The sequence below is a fragment of the Vidua macroura genome, chromosome 15, assembly GCF_024509145.1.
Source record: "Vidua macroura isolate BioBank_ID:100142 chromosome 15, ASM2450914v1, whole genome shotgun sequence".
Classification (NCBI taxonomy): domain Eukaryota; kingdom Metazoa; phylum Chordata; class Aves; order Passeriformes; family Viduidae; genus Vidua; species Vidua macroura.
Window position 1 is genome coordinate 18982855 of NC_071585.1, and position 22749 is coordinate 19005603.

At 47.5% G+C, this 22749-nt stretch overlaps 1 protein-coding gene across 1 annotated transcript; it reads left to right on the top strand.

Annotated features, from left to right (window-relative positions):
* Positions 1-4656: 4656 nt before the first annotated feature.
* On the top strand, positions 4657-22685 carry STK32A (serine/threonine kinase 32A). The gene is made up of 12 exons (XM_053991206.1): positions 4657-4736; positions 8549-8604; positions 9242-9393; positions 10869-11042; positions 13620-13657; positions 15587-15676; positions 16213-16310; positions 18119-18235; positions 20079-20204; positions 21168-21296; positions 21656-21720; positions 21964-22685. Exons 1-12 carry the CDS (start codon positions 4685-4687, stop codon positions 22046-22048), a joined length of 1182 nt encoding a protein of 393 aa, XP_053847181.1. The 5' UTR covers positions 4657-4684; the 3' UTR covers positions 22049-22685.
* The last annotated feature ends 64 nt before the right edge of the window (positions 22686-22749 follow it).

Here is a 22749-nt window from a genome sequence, read left to right on the forward strand (position 1 = left end):
TAGTTAAAATTGTAAAGGTGAATAAAACTTTTAAAAATTATTTTTTAATTCAGTGGCAGCCATTAGGGGCTTTGCCCCCTCTGACCTTTGCAGACCCCAGGGGTTTGCCTGGCGTGCCCAGGCTGGGGGAGAGGTGGGGATTATGTGCTGGAGGAGTGTATGGATTGGTGGCAGGATCCTCTTGGAAGAGAGGGATAAGCCGTGCCTCCTCTCCATTAGAAGGCACCAGAGATCCACCACGGCGCTCCCGTTCCTCAAGCCAGGAAAGCTGGCGGTGGCTGTTGTGTATGACAGGTGACAGAGAGACCACTTCACTCCCCTGAGTTTCTTTTTCTAGTACGAGTGAAAAAATTCCCCAGCTTGGGACATGTCTCCTGTTTCTGAGCTGACACAGAAGAAAAGCTCCATTTCTTGAGAAAACTGGGGGACATGTTTCACTGATTTTCTTCCTAAGTGTGTTGTCTTTTTATTGCAGACCAAAGCCCCAACTCTGGGACATGGGGATCTCTGTTTCCCATGGAAAATTAAACCCTCTGCTGCACCAAGAAGAATGGGTTTCCCTTGCCCAGTGGGGAACAGAGTTGGCTGTTTCACAGGAGCTGTTGCAGAAGATCTGCCTTCTGTCCTCTCATTTGCTGTTTCTTTGGCCTACTCAATAATTAGGCTTTAATATTTCGTTTCTGCCAACATACAATATCCTGAAACTCTCCAGATGACCCACTCAGCAGAGAACAACTCTGGACTACTACTTTTTTTTAATATTTCCCCTACTGATTCCACTAGTTTTACTGGGTTTGTCCTGGATTATAGCTTTTGTGGTAAATAAAATCTGAATAATAATGTTTAGAAAAGAATTCTAATTACTTAAGGTAAAATTTTTCAAGCTTCATGTAAGTTGTTCATGTGAAAAGTCAAATAGAAATTATTCTCCATCCAGCAAATTTTAGTCTATTCAGGAAAAGTTGCTTGGACAGGCAGAAAACCACAGGTGGATCCTCAGAAAGGTAGAGTTTGGTCTTGGACTGGGAAGGAAATCTTGGGCATCTCCTGATTCTGGAGCTGTAGATAAATCACTAACAATTCCCTGCAGCTGGAACACCTTATCCTACTCACCACAGATGGTTTACTTTAAACCACTTTGTTACTTGATTTCTGTGTGGAAACTGCTGGATCCCCATCCTTGCTGTAAGGTTGTGCAGGTCATCTCCCTGGACAGGAGCTGGTGTCCCGACGTGGAGCTCACCTGCCCCCAGGCCCTTGTACATGTCCTCACCTCAGAGCTGGGTCTTGAGGACAGATGTCCCCTGGCCCAACCCAGCTCTGCAGGAACCCAGCCTCTTTCTCCCTCTGCAGTCCATGGGTCTGTATTTCAGACGATCCGAGTTGGTTTAGATTAGGAGAGCCCCAGCTGTGTTTCAGCTTTATTGGTTCTTCTCTAAGTAATACATGAAATGGCTAAAATTGGGTAACTGCTCTGACTTCTGTCTGCCCTGGGGCAAGGACTGCTCTTCCTTAGAGCCCTGGGAGTCTAAGCCTGCTCCTGGCACTCAGGAATGAGAGGAGAAAAGCCAGTGTCTGAAGAGTATGGACAATGGGGTGGAAAATGTGGTGTCTCTCTTTTTACGGGATCCTTTCAGGGGGAATGGGAACGGGCAGGGAGGCAGCGTGACCCCGGCCCTACCGAGACCTGAGTGACCGAGGCTCCGACGGGACCGCACTCTGCCAGCTGTCCCCCGAGGCGGGTGCGGGGGGCTGGATGCACCTGGGCACGGGAGGCGGAGCCCGCATCCCCCTTCCAAAAAAACAACGGAGGGCAAGGCACGAGGCTTACGGAAGAGAAAGGATAACCCCGCAGCGAGGGGCGGCAGAGGGGCTCGGGCGGTGGGGTCATCAGAGGGACTGTCGTTCCTCGCCGCAGGGCGGGGACAGGGACAGGGACAGGGACACCCTCCTGGCGGCGCGGCGTGTCCGTGGCGCGGCCCCACGCGAGTGTCGCTCGCGGTGCCGCAGGCTCCTCCCGCCGCCACCGGGGGCCCGGCCCGGCCGGTTCCTCGGCCCCGTCGCCCCCGGCTCCTCTCCTCCCGCAGTGTGGTGCCGCCCGGGCCGGCGGCTGCTCGGTCCCTGCGCTCCGCTGCCCGCAGGTAGGCGCCTGCCCGGTTCTGCTGCCCGGAGCGGGCTCTGCTCCGCTGTCCCTGGCGGGGTTGGGCGGGGGGTGAGAGGAGGAGGTCTCGCTGCCGGCGGCGGCTCGGGACGTGCGGGGTTCGCCGGCGGCAGCTCCGCCGCTGCCCGCAGCGCGTTTGGGCTGGGGGTCGCGCTGCCGGAGACCTGGCTGCGGCGAGGAGAACCGCAGAAGACACCCATAGCTCCGTAGGAGACGCCCCGTGCACTGATGGTGAAACTCGGGGCGCCTCCCCTCGTCCTTCCCGAACGCCGTTGTGGCCGCCAGGGAGTTCAGGGCCATCGTTGGTTCCTCTGGGACCAAAGCTCAGGGTGATGTCCCTCCGGGCTGTGTCACCGCCCAGTCCCAGCTCTTCGGCGGAGCAGTGCTCGGCTAGCGCAGAGGTGGTGAGAGAAATTGTCTGTGAACCCTTGGAGGTAGCCGTTCCCTTCCAGGGTTTCGGCAGCCCCCATCCGGGATGACCCCACCGGTGCCCATCGTCCGGCTGAGCCTCCAGCCCTTCCCTCAGTCCCCTGCGCTCCCGTCCCCCTCAGAGCACCCTGCTCGCCGCGCGAGTGCAAGCCACGCAGGCGGCTGCATTCCTCAGTTCGGGGTTTCCGTGAATCTGTTGTGACTAAGCCGTGCTCGACCGTGTGCGGGTGTGCTGCGGGCTCCGGGGCTGGCAGCCGGGCTTGCCCAGCAGTGCCTTTCCGTAAAATCCCCGGGAGAGCTGCGGAGTGGAGCTGCTGCCGCTGCTGATGGAGCGAGGGTCCGAATGAGCGTGATGTTAGCGTGGAAGCACTAGTAAAGTGGGCCCGAGGAAAAGTAATTATTTTAATAGTTTTGTGACTTTGCAGCGTGAAACAGAAAAAGATTTATCATTTCCATCCCTCAGCTACACTTTGTAAAGGTGCAAATTCTTGTAATTATTACTCAGGCTAGCTTAACTTCAAGGAATATTTGCACTCCTTCCTCAGAGCTTGTATGTATTGATGTATTTTCAAAAATGAACTTGGCTCCAAACTGCTGTGCAAGGAAGTTTCCTTGGGAACCTGTGATATGGGAACCTGATTTATGGCTGTTGCATCTGAAGGTCTAATTTTATTCTGAAGAGTAAGTTTTGGGGCTCAAAAAGAGTTACTGCTGTGGCTTTGGTTGAAACTGAAGGCTCGATCTGTTCCTACCAGAAGCACTGATGGGAATCATAAACTTTTGCTGCTTCATTTGTTTTATTGCTGGATCTTGTTTCAGTTCTGAGATGGGAAATTAAGATTTTGTTTTGGTTAGCTGGAGAAAAGGAGCTGGTAGGGTAACTCATTGTATCCCATGACAGTCCCAGTTTCCAGTAATTCTCTTTTCTCTAGCATCTTTCTTACGATTCCTCCCTTTTCTGCTTCAGTACCATAATTTTGTTAATTTAAAGAAGTGAAGTTAGTTAGTAGGCATCTCCAAAGTGTATATCTGAGAAAATGTTCAGTGCACATACAAATGCCCTGGAGAATGCTCTGGGCTGGACCCAGTCCAGATCTTGCTGCACTGGTACTCCCTCATTTTGTTCTTTTAAGGCTTTGTACTTGAAACAAGGAATAAAGTTGTCACAGGATGTCAGTATCAAAAACAAGCACATAAAGGTGCATTGCATGTGAATGCTTAAAAGATATAGTGGCTGCTGTACCTTACAGAGAGTGTTCGGGCTCTCTCAAGTGTCAGTAAACTCTACAGAGTTCTACACTTCAGTATTCCCATACATGTCAGGAGAGACTGGAAAATTCCCGTGCTCCCTGCTAATGAACAGACCTGTCCCTTTGCAGTGGGAGAGGAAATACAGTCACTGCAGCCAGCATCAAGCCATAAATCAGGTTTGCTGTTCTGTTCATCGTTCATATCCAGAAAATATCTGAAGAACTTGAGTGGAAACTGCACCCTAATTTTACTTGGAATCTTTTCATTAAAAATGCCAGAATGGTATGATTTTTCCCAAATGAAAGACTTGTGTAACAGTTTAAATCAAAAGGTTGACACTGTGAGTTTCTTCTTCCCTAGCTTTTACCCTTAACATGACCTCATTAGTCAAAAGTGGCTTTTTGGTTTATCTAGCCAAGTCAGTATGTTCATTTATTTTGGATATTGGCCTCACTACAATTAGTCACCCCTGAAGCTACAAAATGGAGGCTGGATGATACGGAAAACATGAGCCAGATCCTTAGATCTTTGGGTCTGCTGGTCTGTTCCTACCCGTCCTGAAGTGGGCAGCAGTCCTGATCTGAGCTACAAGGTTATGGTGTTACTGGTTTCTCTAGTGAGCTCCACTGAAATGTGTTTTTCCTGACAGTCAGTCTTGTCCTCAGAGCAGAGAACATTTGCAAGCTATAAATGATGAACTTTTGCTTGCTGCCTTCTGCAGGATGCGTCAGCAGGACACTGCCAAGGTCTGGCAGGACTGACCCACAGCGGAACTGTGCCAGAGGCCTCGAGTGCGGGAGCAGAACCCAGAGGAGAGGGTGCTGAGCCTGGGCTGAGCACACCATGGGGGCGAACACCTCCAGCAGGTCACCACCCTTTGATGGGAATGAGGATGGTAAGAACTTTTCCTGTTGTTGTCTGGGGCTGCAGAGTTCTCCAGTGCAGACTGACTGTGAGGGTGCCAGCCAGCACCTGTGCTGAGGCTGCCAGTGCCTGGGTGTCCCAGGCCAGCAGAGGTGTGTGCAGGTCAGCAGTAGCAGCAGCAGCGTGCCCTGGTCCCTGCAGAGCTGCGGTCTGGTGTTGGGGTCCCTTTTGCCTCCCCTCCCAGCAGCTCTGAAAGCAAAACTGTCAGCAGAGGTTTGGTGTTGGGGAGTCCCTGGGACCCTGCCAGGCACCTCGAAGGCAGGGACAAAATGCTGCAGCTCTGGAGGCTGGAGAGGTCTGTTCTGGAGGTCCTGGTGTAGGGAGGAGTGCTAGGAAGTATGGTGGGGAGGTGACTGGAGCAATGGATATTCCATGGGTGTTCCTGATGGCTGCCCAGCAGGCACTGGGAGGCCAAGCCTGCAGGTTGGGTTGGCTGGAAAAGGAGTTGGAAAACTACTGCTGGGAGCAGCATTGGAGGCCAGGGTCCCTGTGCTGCCAAGATTACAGAGACAGTCATTAAAAGATTGCTCCATAAATATATTTGCTGTTGCATGAGTCAGCTTGCTGACTGCCATATGGGCTTTCACCTAGGTACAACAACAATATGCATATGTAGATAAATACAAATACATAGTAATAAACGTAAAACATACGAAGAGCTGGATACCCCATCAGTTGCTGTTCCAGTGTGCTATGTGGTGCCACTGCCAGTCTGCAGCTGCTCAGCAAAACCAGCTTCAGTTTCCAAATTATTAATGCAACTGTTTACAGTTTTTCTTTGGTTTTCATATTTTTTCCATTTCTGTAGTGCAAAAGAAATCTGTGCTGTGAAGTTTTCCTGAAGATTTCATTCCTGGTGCATCTAAATGCTCAGTGTTGGCATTTCTCATAAGCAACCACTTATGCTTGCTTGGGTTAATGAACAGTTCTGTTCCTGACCATCTTCCTCAGGGTAGTGTGGGATTTTCCTGGGAGTGGCTGGTCTCTGCTGGGTCTCTCTCTGGGTTCAGTGCTCATACAGCACCAGCTTCTGTGACTGAGAAGCACAATGCCAGGAAAGGCCCTGTCCTGACCATGTGGGGTGGTTCACTGTCAGTTTGTTAGGTTTCAGTGGGCTCAGGGCCACTCCTGCATGCTGACACAGTGTGCAGACTAGTGCAGTTCTGTTTCCATGGCCCTGCACAAATTTAAAAAGTGGTAGTGCATTTTTTCTCTAATAAGTCATGTTTTAATATACTGAGGGGAGAGAAACTCAGCTGAAACAGAAATGCCCCCTAGGGAATTTTCCATTATCTTGCAAATTGGTGACCAAAGGCTATATCACCTCAGATGTCACAATCTTGTCCTCATTCTGATTTCAATTAAAATTGTAATTAATTAAGAGCTTCTGGGTACAGTAGGAAACAATACACTGCTCCATGGCATGGGCAGGTCCCTCCCCCAGGCAGCAGGTGGTGGGCACTGATCCCATCTCTGCAGCTGTGCCACAGGGACACTTTTCCTTTGGGACCTGTGAGGGTTGGTGGAACAGCATGAGTTGTGTAAGTGCTCCAGTGACAGTGCTAACAATTCTTGCATATTTTTCCAAATTGCTTTTGCTATAATTTCACTATTTTCTGTAGCACCACAATCTCTCTTTGAACTTCTTGAAGGGCTCTGTTTACCTTCAGCTGAAGTGGGATGACAGGATTATTTTTCTCTCAGCATTTCCTCTGAGCAGACAGTTGTGGATAATAAGCAAGTGAAATGAAAATATAATAACCAGACAGAAGATTCAAGGCTACAAGGTGATCTGATTCCCAGTGTAGTCAAGATGAGACCATACAAGAAGCCAGATTTTGTTTGTGCTGCTCCTGGGCAGAAGGGTGTGGGAAGTGTCCTGGGGGATGGCAGCTAGATGTTCCCCCCAGCTGGCCAAGTTTGCTGCAAGGTAAAGAAGAAATAGGTAGTAGGTGAGGACAGTGGCGGGTTGAGAATGACACACATCAGTCTGTAAGTCTTTGCCAGTGTCCTCTCCAGCCACCAGCAGCTCTTCTGGTTAAATCACCCTTGGACCAAGCAGAGCATCAGCCATGTCATTGTTCTGTGCCTGGCTCTGTGTCACATCCCACTCCCTGGATGTGAGAGACTGGCATGGTTGTTCCCAGTCATGTGGCCACGTTTTCCTGAAGCTGCAGAGCAGAGGAGGAGAGAGGGAGGAAGGGAATACAATGAAAATTGGGGAAATAACAGTGAGAAAAGGAAGATGAGTTGTAACACACCATGTGCTGCTGTGCTGGCTGTGCTGGGGTGAGCAACAGGGATGGGGGAACCTGAGCCTCAAAGCATTGACTTTGCCTGGCAGATGAGCCTGGGGACTTCAGCAGTGTTGACTGGTCTTTGCTAGGGATGTTTTTTGTGGCTGGTTAGGTAAGTATTTTTCATCTAAACATTGTTCCTTAAACCTTGGTTTAGAAATATGACCCCTGTTTACAAAACAGTGTTTCATGATTATACACCAGTTGCTTCTTTGTGGCAATTGTATTATCTTTCTTTGCATCTCTTAAACCAGTCTGTCTGAGCTAGTGAGTTTTGAGCTGAGCACATGAGTTTTGTCCCTGAAGGGCAAAAGCTTTGGCTTTTTCTTTATGTGCCATCAGGCAGAGAAATGAGGCTTGTCTGTAGGTGTGGATTCAGAATGAACAGCACATGTTTGGTTCCTTATTTGGACACCACAGATTTCAGTGCTCTTTAGGAGCAAGACTCTGGATTAGCTCCCTGAGAAAGCTGGGCTAGTAGAAAAGCAAAACTAGAGAGAAGTTCAAATGTGCTTGTACCAAATTTGAATCTTTATTAAATATGCAACTTAGCTTTCTCACACCCAGCTCAATATTAAACAACAAGAAGGCAGAGGGTGTGAACATGCTCCTGAAAGCATTCCTGAAAAGGACAATAGGGATAAGTGTGTGAACATATAAAATGCAGCTGCTGGCCTAACTCCTCTGGATTTGCAGCTGTTCCTGATGTTATTGCCCAGCTGTTAATGCTGTGGTCTGCCCCACGCTGCAGAGCTCTATATGGGGTCCCAGTGCCAGGGACCAGACATCCCCCAGTTGTGGCTGTGGGTTGTGGCACTGGGCTATGGCAGTTGACCTCTCCCCCAAGCAGGCACCACTCTCATCTTTCCTTGCAGGTGATAAGCATCTTCACTCTCCCTCTTTATTCTGCAGGTATCCACCACCCTTCTCCCAGATGGTCTCACGGGTGAACAGATCTGTTTAAACTCAATCAGCAGCTTCTATTTACTTTGATATTTACAGCTGTTCCAGGTTTGAGAAGGGGCATCTGTGCCTAAAAGCTTGTGTTCCTTCCAAGTGCTGTAACTGGTCACTGTCAACTTTGCTATGATTAGACTGTGCCATCATGCCTGCAAAGGTAATGGCAATATCTTCACATGATATAAGGGTTTTATGGACTCAGCTTTGCATTTGGTCTCAGCAGGAGCAAGGGGAGGCTAATATCTCTAACAGACAGTGCAGGAGGAAAGAGTGAGAATGTTCACTTGGTGATCTCCTGCCTGATTGCCATTGACAGAGGCTGACCTAAGGAACTTGCCTTTGAGGCTGAACCATAGAGAAAAAAAAAGCCCTGTTAAACACACCAAGTTTAAACAACACCCAAATCTTCAAAAGGAACAGAACATTTCTGGGGTATCCCTCATTTTTCTCAGCCCAAGGGATAAAAAATAATATCGTCAAATGTTTGCTCAGCCATTTAATATTGAAATGTTGCTCTTTCTTGCAGTTACCTTCGACCATTTTGAGATTTTGCGAGCTATTGGGAAGGGCAGCTTTGGAAAAGTGAGTGTTTTGGAAACTAATCACCATGTGGGCAGCTGGAGATGTAACTGGGTGGAAATAGATGAGTTGAAGGCTCACGTGAGAGTACAGAACCAAAGCCCATGAACTATCAGTGAGCCTTGACCTTCAATTCCTGGTAATCAGAAAGGGATCAGAGCCCAAATCCTTATCCATTCTGTAGCCATATATCAAAGGCCAGTACCCCTTAAACAAAGCCCAAGATCACCTGTGAACTGAGTAACACTTCTCAGGAAAGTGAGGATCAGGTGCTGGTCCCAGTGTTTGACCTGTAGTTCTGTGGTGGAGCGGGCTCTTCCCAACAGCAACTATTGTGGGAGGAATGGACATGATGGTTAGTGAATGACATTAAATAAAATGTTGACTTCTCTGTGATTCCCTGTCTCCCATATCATGATGATAAATTCCTTCCTCTCATCTTCCCCCAACAACTTCTCTTTGGGTGAAATTCCCAAGAGATTCCCAGGCAGCGTCCAGTGTTGCAGCACTGGTGGATAGAGCTGTGCCCTGGCAGTGTCAGCACTGCCAAAGCTGCTGGAAAACACTCATGTCACTGGGTTTTACCTACCCAAATTTGCTGACAAATCACCTCTGTTTTATCCCCTGATTGCTCTCTTAGGTCTGCGTGGTGCAAAAGACTGACACCAAGAAAATGTACGCCATGAAATACGTGAACAAACAGAAGTGTGTGGAGCGTAATGAAGTGAGAAATGTTTTCAAGGAGCTACAGATTATGCAGGGCCTGGAACACCCTTTCTTGGTTAATTTATGGTAAGAGGTGGTGCCTTGGCTCACTGGTTGAGTCAGTTACAGACACTTTTGAGATCAGACCCTCCTTATCTGCTTCAAGCCTGTCTTGGAAGCAACTGGTGTGTTCCACTGACTGGGGCTCTTGTTTCAGAGGACTCCTGTTTAGTTAAGCAGTTATCTCCCTTGTCCCCTCAGACAGCACAAGAGAGTTTATTCATGTGTCCCTTTGCAGTGTCCCCCAGGCAGGTATTGGCTATCACCATACCCCTCCTGTATTTAAAGGAGCTCTTTGCAATCACCAGCAGCTTCTGGCAGCATGGGATTGATGGCCAGGCAGGGGTCTTTGCTGGCTGTCCCTTGACATTTCTTTCTTCTTAATTTTATTAGGACACCAGTAACATTCCAAGGGGTGTGAGCTCACATATTGCATGATAAAGTGGCCAATATCCTGTAGTTTCAGTATTCCTCTAGGGTCATGGGTAATTACATTCATTGAAAATTTGATTTATTTTTAGAATAAAGTAGAAATTATCAATGCTAAACACACACACAGACACAAAAGTCTAAAAGACATTGAAGATCAAAAATCTTTGAATAATTCTTCCTTTTTGAAATCTCCTGTAACCTGAGCGCAGTTCAGTGAACTCTTGGTATTTTGCTGCTGTTGCAATTTAGAGTGGTTCTTATTGGGGTATGAATGGTGAAGGTGCAGCTACACCTCCCATATAACATCTCCAAATTTGTCTTTTCTACTTGAACACAAAGCTCCAGGCAAAGCTCACTCAGCAGCTGAAAGCTGACCAGTGTGTGTCTATGTAGAGATCTGTACAGAGCAAACCATCCAAGTGTCCCTGCCTCTGTTCTTGTCATGCCATCCCTGGCTTCAGGATGCCTTTAGCATTCCTGAGTCTTTCCTGCACTCTGGGTGATACACATACTACAAGCTTTGTGTGGAGCACTGGTCTGGCTTGTGGTGCTGGTCATCACATCAAGCAGTCAGTGTGTTGACAGGGAAAAGTCCATGAGGAAAGGGCTTGTCAGCCCCTCTCAGAGAGACACAGTCCATCAAAAGAGATCACTTATAAGGACCAGCAGAGACCAGCTGCACCCCTGTTGTGTTGAGCACATGGGGTCACAGGCACCTGACAGAGGGACCTCCAGTGCTGGGTCCGGGCAGGGGTGCAGGTCCAGGCTCCTCTGCGTCGCTCCTGGGGTCACTTCCTGTTGGTGCTTGGAGAAGGCAGAATGCCCAAACCCAGGATGCAACACCCATCCTGAGTTGTCCATATGTTCTGCTCTGACTCTGTTATGGATCTGAGACCAAATTATTGTTGTCACAAGTGTGACAATAGTGGGAAATGGAGCATGGAAAGGTTGTGAAATTTGGAGTGAAAAATTCCAAGAAATGATGAGTATTCCCATAGGTACCATATGTTCCTTTATTGCCTGTCATCTTTCAATGCTACTGTCCTTGAAGCATGTGTGTGCTGTTTTAGGTACTCATTCCAGGATGAAGAGGATATGTTCATGGTGGTTGACCTGCTGCTTGGAGGGGACCTGCGCTACCATCTCCAACAAAATGTGCGGTTCCAAGAGGGAACTGTGAAACTCTTCATCTGTGAGCTGGTGCTGGCCCTTGACTACTTGCAGAGCAGGCACATCATCCACAGGTCAGCCAGGCCACAGGCTGTGCTGTGGGCAGGCTTGTTCCTCCTTGATATGAAACAACAAACAGAAGCTTAAGTGATAAACAACATATTCTCCCATGTGTATTTGCTTTTATGTGAAACACAAGGCTTCCCCCACAAAAGTATTTCATATACAGCAGAGACCATCTGATTTGTCCCTCTGGGGTAGCTGTGAAATAGCATATTTGATTGCCCACTATCCTGCAAAAAATTGTCTCTGATAGGTTTTAATTAGCTGTAACTCATTAATATCCATCCTCATCCAGGGAGAGTAGGTGTCAGCATTCAGAACTCCTGTGTTCATGCTTGAAGGTGTCTCCCTTTGCCCCCCTCTGTATTGCACCAAAATACGAGGACTGGGCCCAAATATGACTTTTTCCTGTATGAGGTAAATCCATTTTTAGAAGCGCTGAGAGTTTCTTTTTGGCTACCATAGTTTCTCATGGCCAGTGGAAAAAATGCATGAGATCTTCCCATACCTTTGAAGGCCTGCAGAATAGCAGAGGAGGCAGAGGTTTCCCCTGTCTGGGAAGCAGGGTTTGGCTGTGGATGGATAGACACGCGGCTTTTCTGCTGCTGTCATGGGCAGCGTGGAGCTCAGGGACCCAAGAGTTGAGCCAAGTTAGCTGCTGTCAGGGAGGCTCCATGAGGGTCAGTAACTGCAGGGAGAAGGTCACATCATTTAGAAATACCACTCCAGATGAGCATTCTTGTGCAGTATAAGAATTAAGCATGGAAAGCATAAAATTGAAATGGTCTTGGTTGTTAGTGGGGAAGGCACACGCTGGTGAGGAGCTGGTGATGGTGAATGTCTGTTCCTGTCCACAGTGTCCAGCTGCCATGTCCAGCAGGGTGAGGGTAGAATGACCCCTTGCCTGTCCCTGCAGCCACAGGAGCCCAGAGCAGTTCTGCTCTGCTGCAGTTTGGGCCAGGCCCGTGGGACAGCTCCCACCTCCTCAGGGTCTCCTCTTTCATACTGCTTCTTCTGTGCTTTACTGCATGGATCTTTGCCCCAATGTGAATAGGAGTGGGAGAAACTGCAGGTGAGCTTGCAGTGTGCTTTTCACACAGCTGCATGTGTTTAAGGTAAATCAAGTACAACAAAACATGTATGGCAGGCTGTAAAATTTGCAAGTTATTTAATTTACACTGTAATGCAAGTTGTTTAATTAACACGGTAACCCAGAGGGATAGTATTTGATTGATAAAGTGATTCAGCTGAGGCAATTACACTGCAACAGCTGTAATTGGGAACATCAGCCGACAGGGAAGCAATGGCTTTGTTTGGCTGAACAAAGCTGTGCAGAGACAGCAAACTCAGGCTGTAATTATTTCCTACCTAGATGTAAAAGAATGGGAAATATTAATATCTTTTAGGTTAGGAAATTACATAACCAGCTCATAAAAAAGAAATATACAAATGAACAATAACCAGAATTATGTCTGGTATTTGTTTGCATCCTGAAAATGATCTTACTGTGCTGGTGTAATTTCAGAGGCTGTATGCCAGACTGAGGGAGATCAGAAACAGCCACACTGGAAATTAAAAAGTAATAACTTTAAAAAAAAATGGAAACAGTTCCACTGGGCTTCAGGGAAAATCAGCTGCTTACTTGACACTGCCCTGTGCTCTGCTAATGATGCCTGTCCCTATACTCACCTGTATGATGGGATGACACCAGGAAGAGAACCAGTGTTTTTAACCCACTGGAAGTTTGGGCAACAAGATGCCAGAAAACTGTAAGCTATTAGATGACAATTAGATATATTGTGGGACTTTGATTCCAGGTGGCTTGGAGAACTCAAACTGTATCCTAATGACTAAATTTTTAAAGATAAAATCCTAAACGTGTTCATTTCTTCACTTGTTGCTCCTGGGCCTGGTGAGGAGCACCAGCTGGCACAGGGTCACTGCACCTGTTGCCTGCCCCCTGGCTGGGACCTTTTCTCTGGGGCATCAGCTGGCAGGTGCTCAATGGGGACTGGTGTAATGAGCTCATTAAAGCCAGGTAATGGCTTGTAAAGTCACTCAGGTGGACACCATGGCTGTGTCAGAGTATCAGGTGAACGTTTTCTCCCTTCAGTTAAAGTGTTTCCTTACAGCATTGCTATAGGTATTATTTTGTGGGGTCCTTTTACTTAGGAATAAAACCTGTGGGTAACCCATTTGTATCTAGGACAAAGATGTTAAAATACTTTAATTTGTACTGGGGACCCCTTCTCATACAGCATTGAAATAGATTGAAAAGTAACAGGAGGAAAACGACAAAAAGGCTCTCTAACTTAACTATGTTATGTGAACTTAGCTGAGTGCTGCTCACCCAAGCCCTGCAGCCTGGCAGCGTACCCAGCGCTGCTGGTGCTTATTGATTATCGCTCTCTGACGCCTGACTCAAATGGGAGCATCGGAGCTGAGAAGCCAGAGGCTCTGAGGGTGCAGTGATCTTTATTTTGGTCTCTGCCAGTGTCCGAGAGCCTGGCTTTCCTGCAGTGCCAGCAGCCGTGTTCCCTGTCACTTCTCTAGGCTAATGGCTGTCTCTCCTCTGCTTTGTTTCTCAGAGATATCAAGCCCGACAACATTTTACTGGATGAGCACGGTAAGTGCCAGGTGCTCTGTGGTCATGCAGAGGTACAGAAGCAGTCGGAGACAGGAGACAAGCTGCAGTCTCGGTGCTTGCTGGTGCCATCGTTTGGTGTCGCTCAGCCCAGCTGGGAGCAGGATCATCCCATCCTTTTGTGCTCCACTTGCTGTCTCTTGCTTTTTGAGCAGCAGTGTCTTGTACCTTCAAGACCTACCTACCCTGTGATTCTGTGGTGTTTCTGGGGTTGCCTTGGTGTTTTAGCCAACACCTCCTTTGGCTGACTGACTTGATGGTGTCCCTACAAGGCACTGGCAGGGACCACATGTTTGGTGCTTCTTGGGGTCAGTAGCCCAGCACACCCAATTTTAGCATTTTCTTGGTTCTTGTTTAAAACTTACTGAAAATGCATCATTTGAAGGGCAATGCTTGTGTCACTGCAGGGTTTGTGCACAAACAGAATTAATAATGGTGCAATGGATAAGCCTTGGGCACCACCACAGTCATGTATTTTCTTTTTCCTTGAGCATTTGGCTTGGGGAGGGAGCTCTGAAGAGGATTAGGGGCTAGGTATGTTACAAATGTTGCTATCAGTTTTTCTGTAGTTTTTCTTAGGCAAAACTCTTGACTATATTCTTGTATGGCTCTTTAGTCACATTTTTTTCCTGGTAAAGATCTCGCAGTAAAGAGTTCTCTGATATTTATTATTTGTAATCATTAGAGAAACATTTTTTTAGCTCATATTTTTTTTTTAAAGCCAAGTACTGTCTTGTTGTAAGAAATCTTCATTAGCAGCTAGAGCAAGGTGCTTGAAGAGAAAAAGTCAGTGCAGGGAGGAGGCATACCTGCATTTGTTATGACTTCAGAGGCTGTAGCAGAGATGCTGCAGCTCCCGAGGGAGGCAGTGCCTGGCTCTGTGACAGGGTGTGTGTGACCAAGGTTGCCTGGCAGCATCGAGCCCAGACTCGGTCCGTTTGCATATGATCTCTAAGTTCAGGGCACTGGTTGATTATTTATTTAGGAGCTGGCAGCAAAGTGGCTTTGCCTTCAGGTGCTGGAGCCCCTGTCCTGCCTTGCTCCATCTTTCTCCAGCTGCTGCCCCCTACACAGACTATGGAGAGCCCTGTCCTCCCTGAAGTGTCAGGACCTGGCACTGCCAGGGCTCCGGGCTGCCCATCTTGTGTGCGACTGCTTCTGGTCAGTCCTCACTGCTGGATGCTTTGGTGACCCTTCACCATTCTCCCAGAACTCTGTGCTGCTCAGACTGGGATGACAAAACTTCCTGAGAGGAGCTGGGATCACCATGGCCATGGGAATGTAGGTCAGCACTCCCTGAAGAGGGGAAAAAAAAAGAGGAAAAGGCTCTGTTCATCTCTGCAGCTGCATTCAGCCCAGGAAGACACAGCCTACTAACTTTTATAATGATGCTACAATTCGGGATGAATTTTGAGTCTATTCTCTGCTCACTGTGATTTTTTTAAACTCTCTCTTGCAGGGGTTTCAGAGTGTTTTTTCTGGGGACATATCCTTGGCTCCAGTGTCCTTTTGTCTGTGACTTGTAATATTCCTTTTCTTCATCCATGGCAGCAAAGGTTTGTCTTCTGACAAACTTAGAAAAGCTAAGAAAGTTTTGGATACACACAGAGTTCATTTTGTTTTCCAGACTGACCCTAAAATATAGGAAGACTCAAAGCAATCATCACTAAATTACTTTTTGGAGAACTCTTGTATTTTCTGGTTCCCCAGAGGGAAAATAAGGGGATATTTGAAACAAGACACATCTGCAAGCGGCCTGCAAGCTGAAGTATTTTCTATCAGTTCTCCCACCAGATTTTTTTACCTGGAAACTCTTTTCCATTGAGTATTTTACTTTATGTTTCTGATTCAGAGCTATTCCTTGTGTGAAATTAAAGCCAAGCCTGTTACACGTTAGCCTCTGTCTTTCAGGACACGTGCACATCACTGATTTCAATATTGCCACGATGCTGACGAAGGACAGCCCTGTCACCACCATCGCTGGCACGAAGCCCTACATGGGTGAGAGCCGATGGCAGCTACATGTTCTTGAATCTCCATTTGTGGGCTTGGGTGGACTGCTGTGGTGGGACTCAGGTGAAGAGATTCTTGGTTAGAGCTGGGACACTTTTCTTCCTGATTCACATCAAAACAAACAGTTTGAAGTGAGGAGTGCCCTGGAGAGGGGATGCAGGGTGGGGACAGGAGTCCCTCCCCAGAAATGCCTCAGTGCAGCTGGGGAATGTGCGTGTCCTACTTCACAGGGGAGGTGAAGAGATACTTAGGCCACCTTATGCCTACGCTGAGTGGATGTGCTTATTCTGGAGCACATTTACTATGAATGGTAGGCAACTCCTGTGTGAGTAAAAGGAATTTGTTCTTTTTGGGCTTGGGGGCAGAGAAGCACAGAGAGTTTCATGTGGAGAGGACTGTGGGGCTGCAGGGTGGCGCTGGTGCAGGAGCATGGAAGCAGGGGAAGGGTGGGGCTCAGGTGTTCTGCGTTGCTCATTCACGCTTGGGATTGCAGCAAGGCAATTTCCCCCCCCTGTATTTCACAGCACCTGAAATGTTTAGCTCCACAAAACCCACCAGCTACTCCTTTGCCGTGGACTGGTGGTCGCTGGGAGTCACTGCCTACGAGCTGCTCAGAACTCGGGTATGTGTGTGGTTCATGGCCTGGCCTGTTCTGCCCTGGGACGTGCTGCTGGGATGGTTAATGCTTTATAGCAGAGATGAGATGGCCAAGCTGAATTCAAGGCTTTAGGACTTATTACAGCAGAGGAAGCAGAGATCACATCTTCACCAGGGTTCTTGTGATCATGGTTAAGAGCTCAGAGCAGCTGCTGCAATACAGAATAGCATGTTGTGGCAGTTACCTGTGCAGCTGAGGGCCTCTGGGTTGATATAAGGGGGCAAGGCAAACAAGCAACAGGTCCTGAAGTTTGGGGTGCAATATCCTTTACTTGGAGTTTCTATCCTGCAAGGAAAAATAAAAAAAAAAAAAACCCTTGTTGCTGTTGTAACAAGACTGAGCAGTTGGAGCAAATGATGGGAAAAGCCCAATCCCTGCCGGTGCCATCAGGGCTCTGCTGCTGACTTGGGCAAGGTTGGGAGCCTTGTAGACAGACAAATACATCAGTGTTTTGAAAGTGTTGTGTAAAAAAGTGGGACAAATTTTAAAAAATACAATTTTTTAAAAAAAGAATGTAATTTAAAGAGGAACATTTAAGATTTTGTCAGGGTCAGAAGCTTCTTTCAGTATGAGTATGCAAAACATGGTTTTTAAAACCTCTATCATCAGTCTTTGCAGAAGATGTTTTGATGAACAGATTTTTTCATTTGAATTTGTGTGTCTCAATTGCGAGAGATCAGTTTAGCAGACATTGAGGAGATGTGGCTGTCTGACCTGTTGGGTAACTGAAGCAATGTACCCTCCATAAACATCCTAGCATAATATTTGAGTTTTCCACCTATAATGCTAAATGAACAGCAGGACTGTGCATCACGTTGGTTTCTGACTTGATGGCACTTCTAAAGGCAGGAGCAGAAATGCTGTCTTGTGCTCATACTTGATGGCACAGCCGTGGCAAGGTGGTGGCACCTGGGGAAAGGGAAGGGAGGCTTTGAGGTCCATCTAGTGCTGGCACACGTCAAGCACACTGCACCTCATCTGATCTCACTATTTATAGCTGCCGTTCTTTAAACGTACTTTTAATATGCTCCTGACTTCTTCCCCCCAAAATAAGGTAAAAATCTGTGAATCAAAACATTTGAGATGGAAACACCCTGCCATTTTAAGTTCTCTCTCCAGGTAAATCAGCAGAATTGTAGATGGAAGATAAACAGGGATGTGACTTCGCCTGCTCTTCACTGCATGTGTCCTTGTGTCACTCACTGGCTGTACGCTGCCTGTTGATGCAGGAGGAGTCCCTGGTGCTCCTCTGCAATGGCTCACCTGTCCCAGTGACACGACAGTGGCCACAGGGCAAAAGGGACTGTTACCTTGCGTCCTGATGCCCACCTGAGGCTGATGACCCTTCCTGGGACATCCTTTTCTGAACTGATTTTATTGTTAGGGGATATTTGTCTCTTTTTCACTGGCATTGTCCCCAGCATGAGTGAAACACGTTTTACAGGGAGTATCAGGAGTGCTCTAACCACAGCACTGTGTGTCACAGCCTTGTAAGATAAAAACACTGACAAGACCAAGCAAATTCCCACTGGCTGACAACTGACTTCTGGGGTTTACTCCTGCCTGTCCTGCTGTTAAATGCCCAGTTATTAGTGTAGTTCTTGCTGACATTTTGTTTTTTCGACTGAGCCATGGTCACACAGGGAGAGATGTCCCACAGGAGGCTGGGGACTGGACAGTGAGACTGTGTGACGCTTCTGTGCTCTAACCAGATTTCTCAAGAAGTCTGAAAAGCAGATAAATTGATTCTTGTCTTGTGGCGTTTCCCACAGAGGCCGTATCACATTCGGTCCAGCACTTCCACAGCTGAAATCGCTCACATCTTGAAGACAGCTACAGTGAGGTACCCGGCCGCGTGGGGCCCGGACACGGTGGCGCTGATCAGGAAGGTGAGGGGGCTGTGAGTGCCCGGTGCTCCTGCTGCTCGCAGCCTCTGCCCTACACGGTGGGAAGCACCTGCAAATGTCAGGGCCAGGGCAGTGACTTTGAGAGCACACTGTGTGATAAATGTCAGCTGCACAAAGGGGATGGCAGCGAGCAGCGCTGCGTCCTGGGCTGGCCTGGCCGTGGTGACAGCTGCTGCTGCACCTTCCTAAGGACATGGCAGCCTTGGCTTCCAGAGTTTCCTCTATGACTTTGCACTCTGGAATTAACTGACTGAGAAGCAGGTACTGATATGTGTCAATAAATTTAGTCCAAGAACCACATTTTTTTAATCCTCAAGAAACATTTTTTTTCCCATTAATGGAAATATTTGCAAGAAATGCTGACACTGTTGAAATCCTTTGATGTGATGTTGTTTATGCACCACTGCATTTTTTTTTTTTTTTTTAAATAAAGCTGTTATAAAAATTGCTTCAAAATCATTACTGGAATAATTTTGAAGCTGAACTCCCATTTGAAATGAAGCCCTAGCTTCAATAAACAAGACTATGGCTTAACAGTGGCAACAAAGCTGAGCACTTATACCCTGCATAGCAGCACTGGCAGCAAATTTTACGGAAGTATGGAAATAATTTTTTAATTTCAAATAAGTGTGGACAATGAAGTAGTACTTCATGTAGCTTTCAACTGTTTTTTGTTCCAAATAATATATGTATGTATTCTGTAATTTCTAATGAAATAGACGATCAAACATTTTAAGGAAAAGAGGCTGTCAGTTTTTGCTGAGACAGAATCATGGTGTATTTTCCAGGAAGAAAATTGCAGAATATCTCCATTTGCTGAAAAATCAATAAAGCCAGTATTTCATTAAGCCTAACAGTAATACAGGAATATTTGCTGCAGATCTCCTATGTGTTGCTATGCTGGCAGTTTTTTCTGGACCACAGTAGGCCGCAAGTCATGGAGGCTCCCTTGTGAATAAGTAATACAATGTCACAATTATTTAAATTTCCCGGAGCTCCTTTGCATCTGGTTTAACAGCCATATGTATTATATATGAAGCCAACTGTGGCTCCTTCCTGGCTCAACCATCCCCTGTGGATTTCTGTATTTATTACCGGCCCGGGCAGATGTTTGTCCTCGCGGAGCCGCGGCGCTGGCGTTGGGCTGAGTCCAGAGCTCTGCAGAGGGAGCTGGGCTCTGGGGACAGTGCTGGTAACTGGCTGCACGCCAGCACGAGCAGGGCTGTGCGGGTCACCTTGCCTATGAATTCCCCAAAGGGTTTGGATCATCTGCTTTTCCTGCTGAGTTTTAGGAGTGCAAGGTGTCAGGAGTTTTTGCAGTGTATAATCCTTGAACAGAGACCACTTCAACCCTTTCCTTCCACACAAGTAATCCCTACAGCAATGATAAAAACTTATGAAAATAAGCAGTGTGAAGGCATACTTTCACACTGGAATAAGAATATTACTTTAGTAGAGTGAGAAAAGAGGATGTTTTACTGATCCAGTATTAAAAGCAGAACACAAACACCTGAGTGGAACTCCCCATTCCAAACAAATGCTTATTTTTAACATTGGACAAATTGTTTAAGGACACTGTACTGCCTCATTGCCTGCTCCTACAATGGAGATAAAAGTAATTCATAAAAATGGGAAGAAACAGAGGCAGATCTTGTGAGCCTGTCACATACCCTGGTGCAGGGACTCTGAGCCAGAGCAGGGAAGGCACTGGTCCAAATGCCAGCACTGATGCGGGGTCTCTGGCACTATGTGTCCGCAGCCATGCTCCACAGAATGTGTGCCCTGTGGGGATGGTCTCACCTCTTCCCTTTAACTCTTGCTGCAGTTGCTCGAGCTGAACCCCGAGAAACGTTTTTCTCAGCTGAAGGACATCCAGTCCTTCCCGTATCTGTCTGATGTGAACTGGGATGCTGTTCTCCAGAAAAGAATAATGCCAGAATTCATTCCCCTGGTAAGGCCATTTGAGTGTAAAGGTTCCTCACACCCAGCACTGGGACATGGGATATTCTGACAAATTTCCACTGAAGCAACAGGTGTCCCAAGGGGAAAAGAGAGACCAGGGCAGAGCTGTCTCTTCCTCGAGTGTGTAGCAAAGAGTAATGGAAGGAGACTATAGTGTGGGTGCCCCAAAACTGATATGCCCTGTTCGTAATGTTCCTGGAATTTCTGGGTGCAGAACTGGTGTTACAGCCCACTGGGCTGTGCATCTGTGTGGGATGGACAGTTCCTGTGAGCCCTCTCGTGCTGGCCCGTGCTCTGAGCAATGCTGTTCCCCACATCCAAAAACCTAGTGCACTAGGATGGACTCAGCAGCAGCCTGGAGACCACCTTATGGGAATTGTTTTCTCCTGCAATGCTTCCCCCAGCAAGCCCATTGTTAACAGTAAATAGCACATACACTAGATTTGTGTTTATGGGCCTTTTTAAATTGAATTAAAACAGCACATAATTAACATAACCCTTATTAAGAATAGTCCAACGAGTCCAACTGGTTTTCAGCAGAACTTGGGCAAAACTATGAATATTTGTTAATTGTATATCCGCCCTTGTTGCTGGGTTTCTCTGTGGTGGGTACAATTCTTTATTGCTTGAAGACCTGGGCTATTGTGCTACTCTCAAAAAGGCACAACCCAGCCAGGACTCTGTCCTCATCCTCATTGCCACTCCAAAGCAGCCAAAGGGCAGAGTAGAAGCAGGAGCACAAAAGGAGCCACTGTGACACTTGAATATGGCCCGTAGCTGAAGGGACTGATAAAGTATATCAGGAGTATAGCCAGTGCTCTTGGGCTGCATGTGCAATTATAATTAGTGCATATATTTTTTACAAAATTCAGCTCCCAGATGCAGTCCAGGTTATAAGAGACTCCTTAAGACAGGCTCTGATCACTTAAGGCTACTTCTCTCTCCCCTCCAGAAAGGCAGACTGAACTGTGACCCAACCTTTGAACTGGAAGAAATGATCCTGGAATCCAAACCTCTTCACAAAAAAAAAAAGCGCTTGGCTAAGAAGGAGAAAGACACAAGCAAAAGCAACTTATCCCAGGTGAGAGCAAACAGATACAAGCATGGTCAAGGAGGCTTTTCATTTTTCAATGACTGCCATCTAGCACGACCACACTAAACTGAACAGAATTTTTTTTTTCCATTGTGACCAACTTTTTTCCTAAAACTCTCCCCATCTTCCCTGTGGTGAAAGGCAGAATGTGTATGCACTACTTTACTGCAAGAGGAGAGCCTTAATGCCATTCTCCCCATTGCAGGGCTAAAGATGCTCTTGCCTAAACATATTGCCATGTGTCATTGAAACTTGAAACTGTCATTGAAACTGTCCTTGCAATGTTTTTCTATCTAAATTGTGAATTTATTCCCTATCTCTTTTATTTTTCCATTCCAATGTGAAAGGCCAGCCACCTCCAGAAGCACCTGGAAATGCTCCAAAGGGACTTCATTGTTTTCAACAGAGAAAAGTAAGTTTTGGTCCAGAGGCAGCAGAAGAGGCGCTGGCCCTTGCCAAAGCCTTTGACAATTTTTGGGGGCCCAGGGCTGGGGGACCTGAGTGAGGGGAGCTGTGGGGGCCCTGTGTTGGAGGAGCCTGGGGCACTCAGGAGCTGTGGAGTCAGTGGGGAGCTCCAAGGCTGCTGTACTTCTATGGGGTCTTGGCACTGCCTGGGCTTTCCCTCACAGCTCAATCATCCTTTTCTATCCCCAAGGGTAAGACCCCACCATGACAGCATCCAAGAGACCATGGCAAAAAGTGGAGGCCCACACAGGGAGGACAAGCAGAACAACCTCTGAGAACAGCTCAGCCCCTGCAGGGGACCTCCTCATGGCACTGGGGCTCACCCACCTATGCACCTTCACAGTGTCAGGCCATGGACTTGTCCTCTGCTGCTGGGACCCTGCCAGTAGCCCAGGGCACAAGGAGAGCTGCAGCACCCACTCCCTCAGCTTTCCCCCCCACAGCCGGAGGGTCCTGAGCATGGGGGCAGAGGCTGTGGGGGCTGCCTTGCAATTGGCCACCATTGGTTAGACTCAGATCCTATTATGTTGCCTTTCCTGGGGGCAGGAATGAGACCACAAGACAATGGATCAAACAGTATTCACCATTTTGGCTTGGCTGGCAGGTGCCACAACCCTTGGTGTCACCATGCAGGCAACTGCTGCAGTGTGCCCAGGCTGAGCTGCTGTGCTGAGAGGTGCCCACGGCTGTGCTGCGCCTCAGGGCTCTGCAGAGGTTGGCATTCCTGCATGGATAGGCTCATGGCTGGCTGCCCCAGGGGGAAGAGGTGCCTCCCAGATGCATGGTCTTCACCAATGCATTGTGACAAAAGTGGCCTTTGCTTACAGACAGCTCCTGCAAACATCCTGTGAGGGTAGGCACAGGAGGCTGGAGTTTATTGTAAAATGCAGGTGAATCCAATGGGAAGAAATGATGTCCAACATCAGTTCAGAAAGCTGAATGATTTCTTTATTATAACTATGCTATAATACATTAA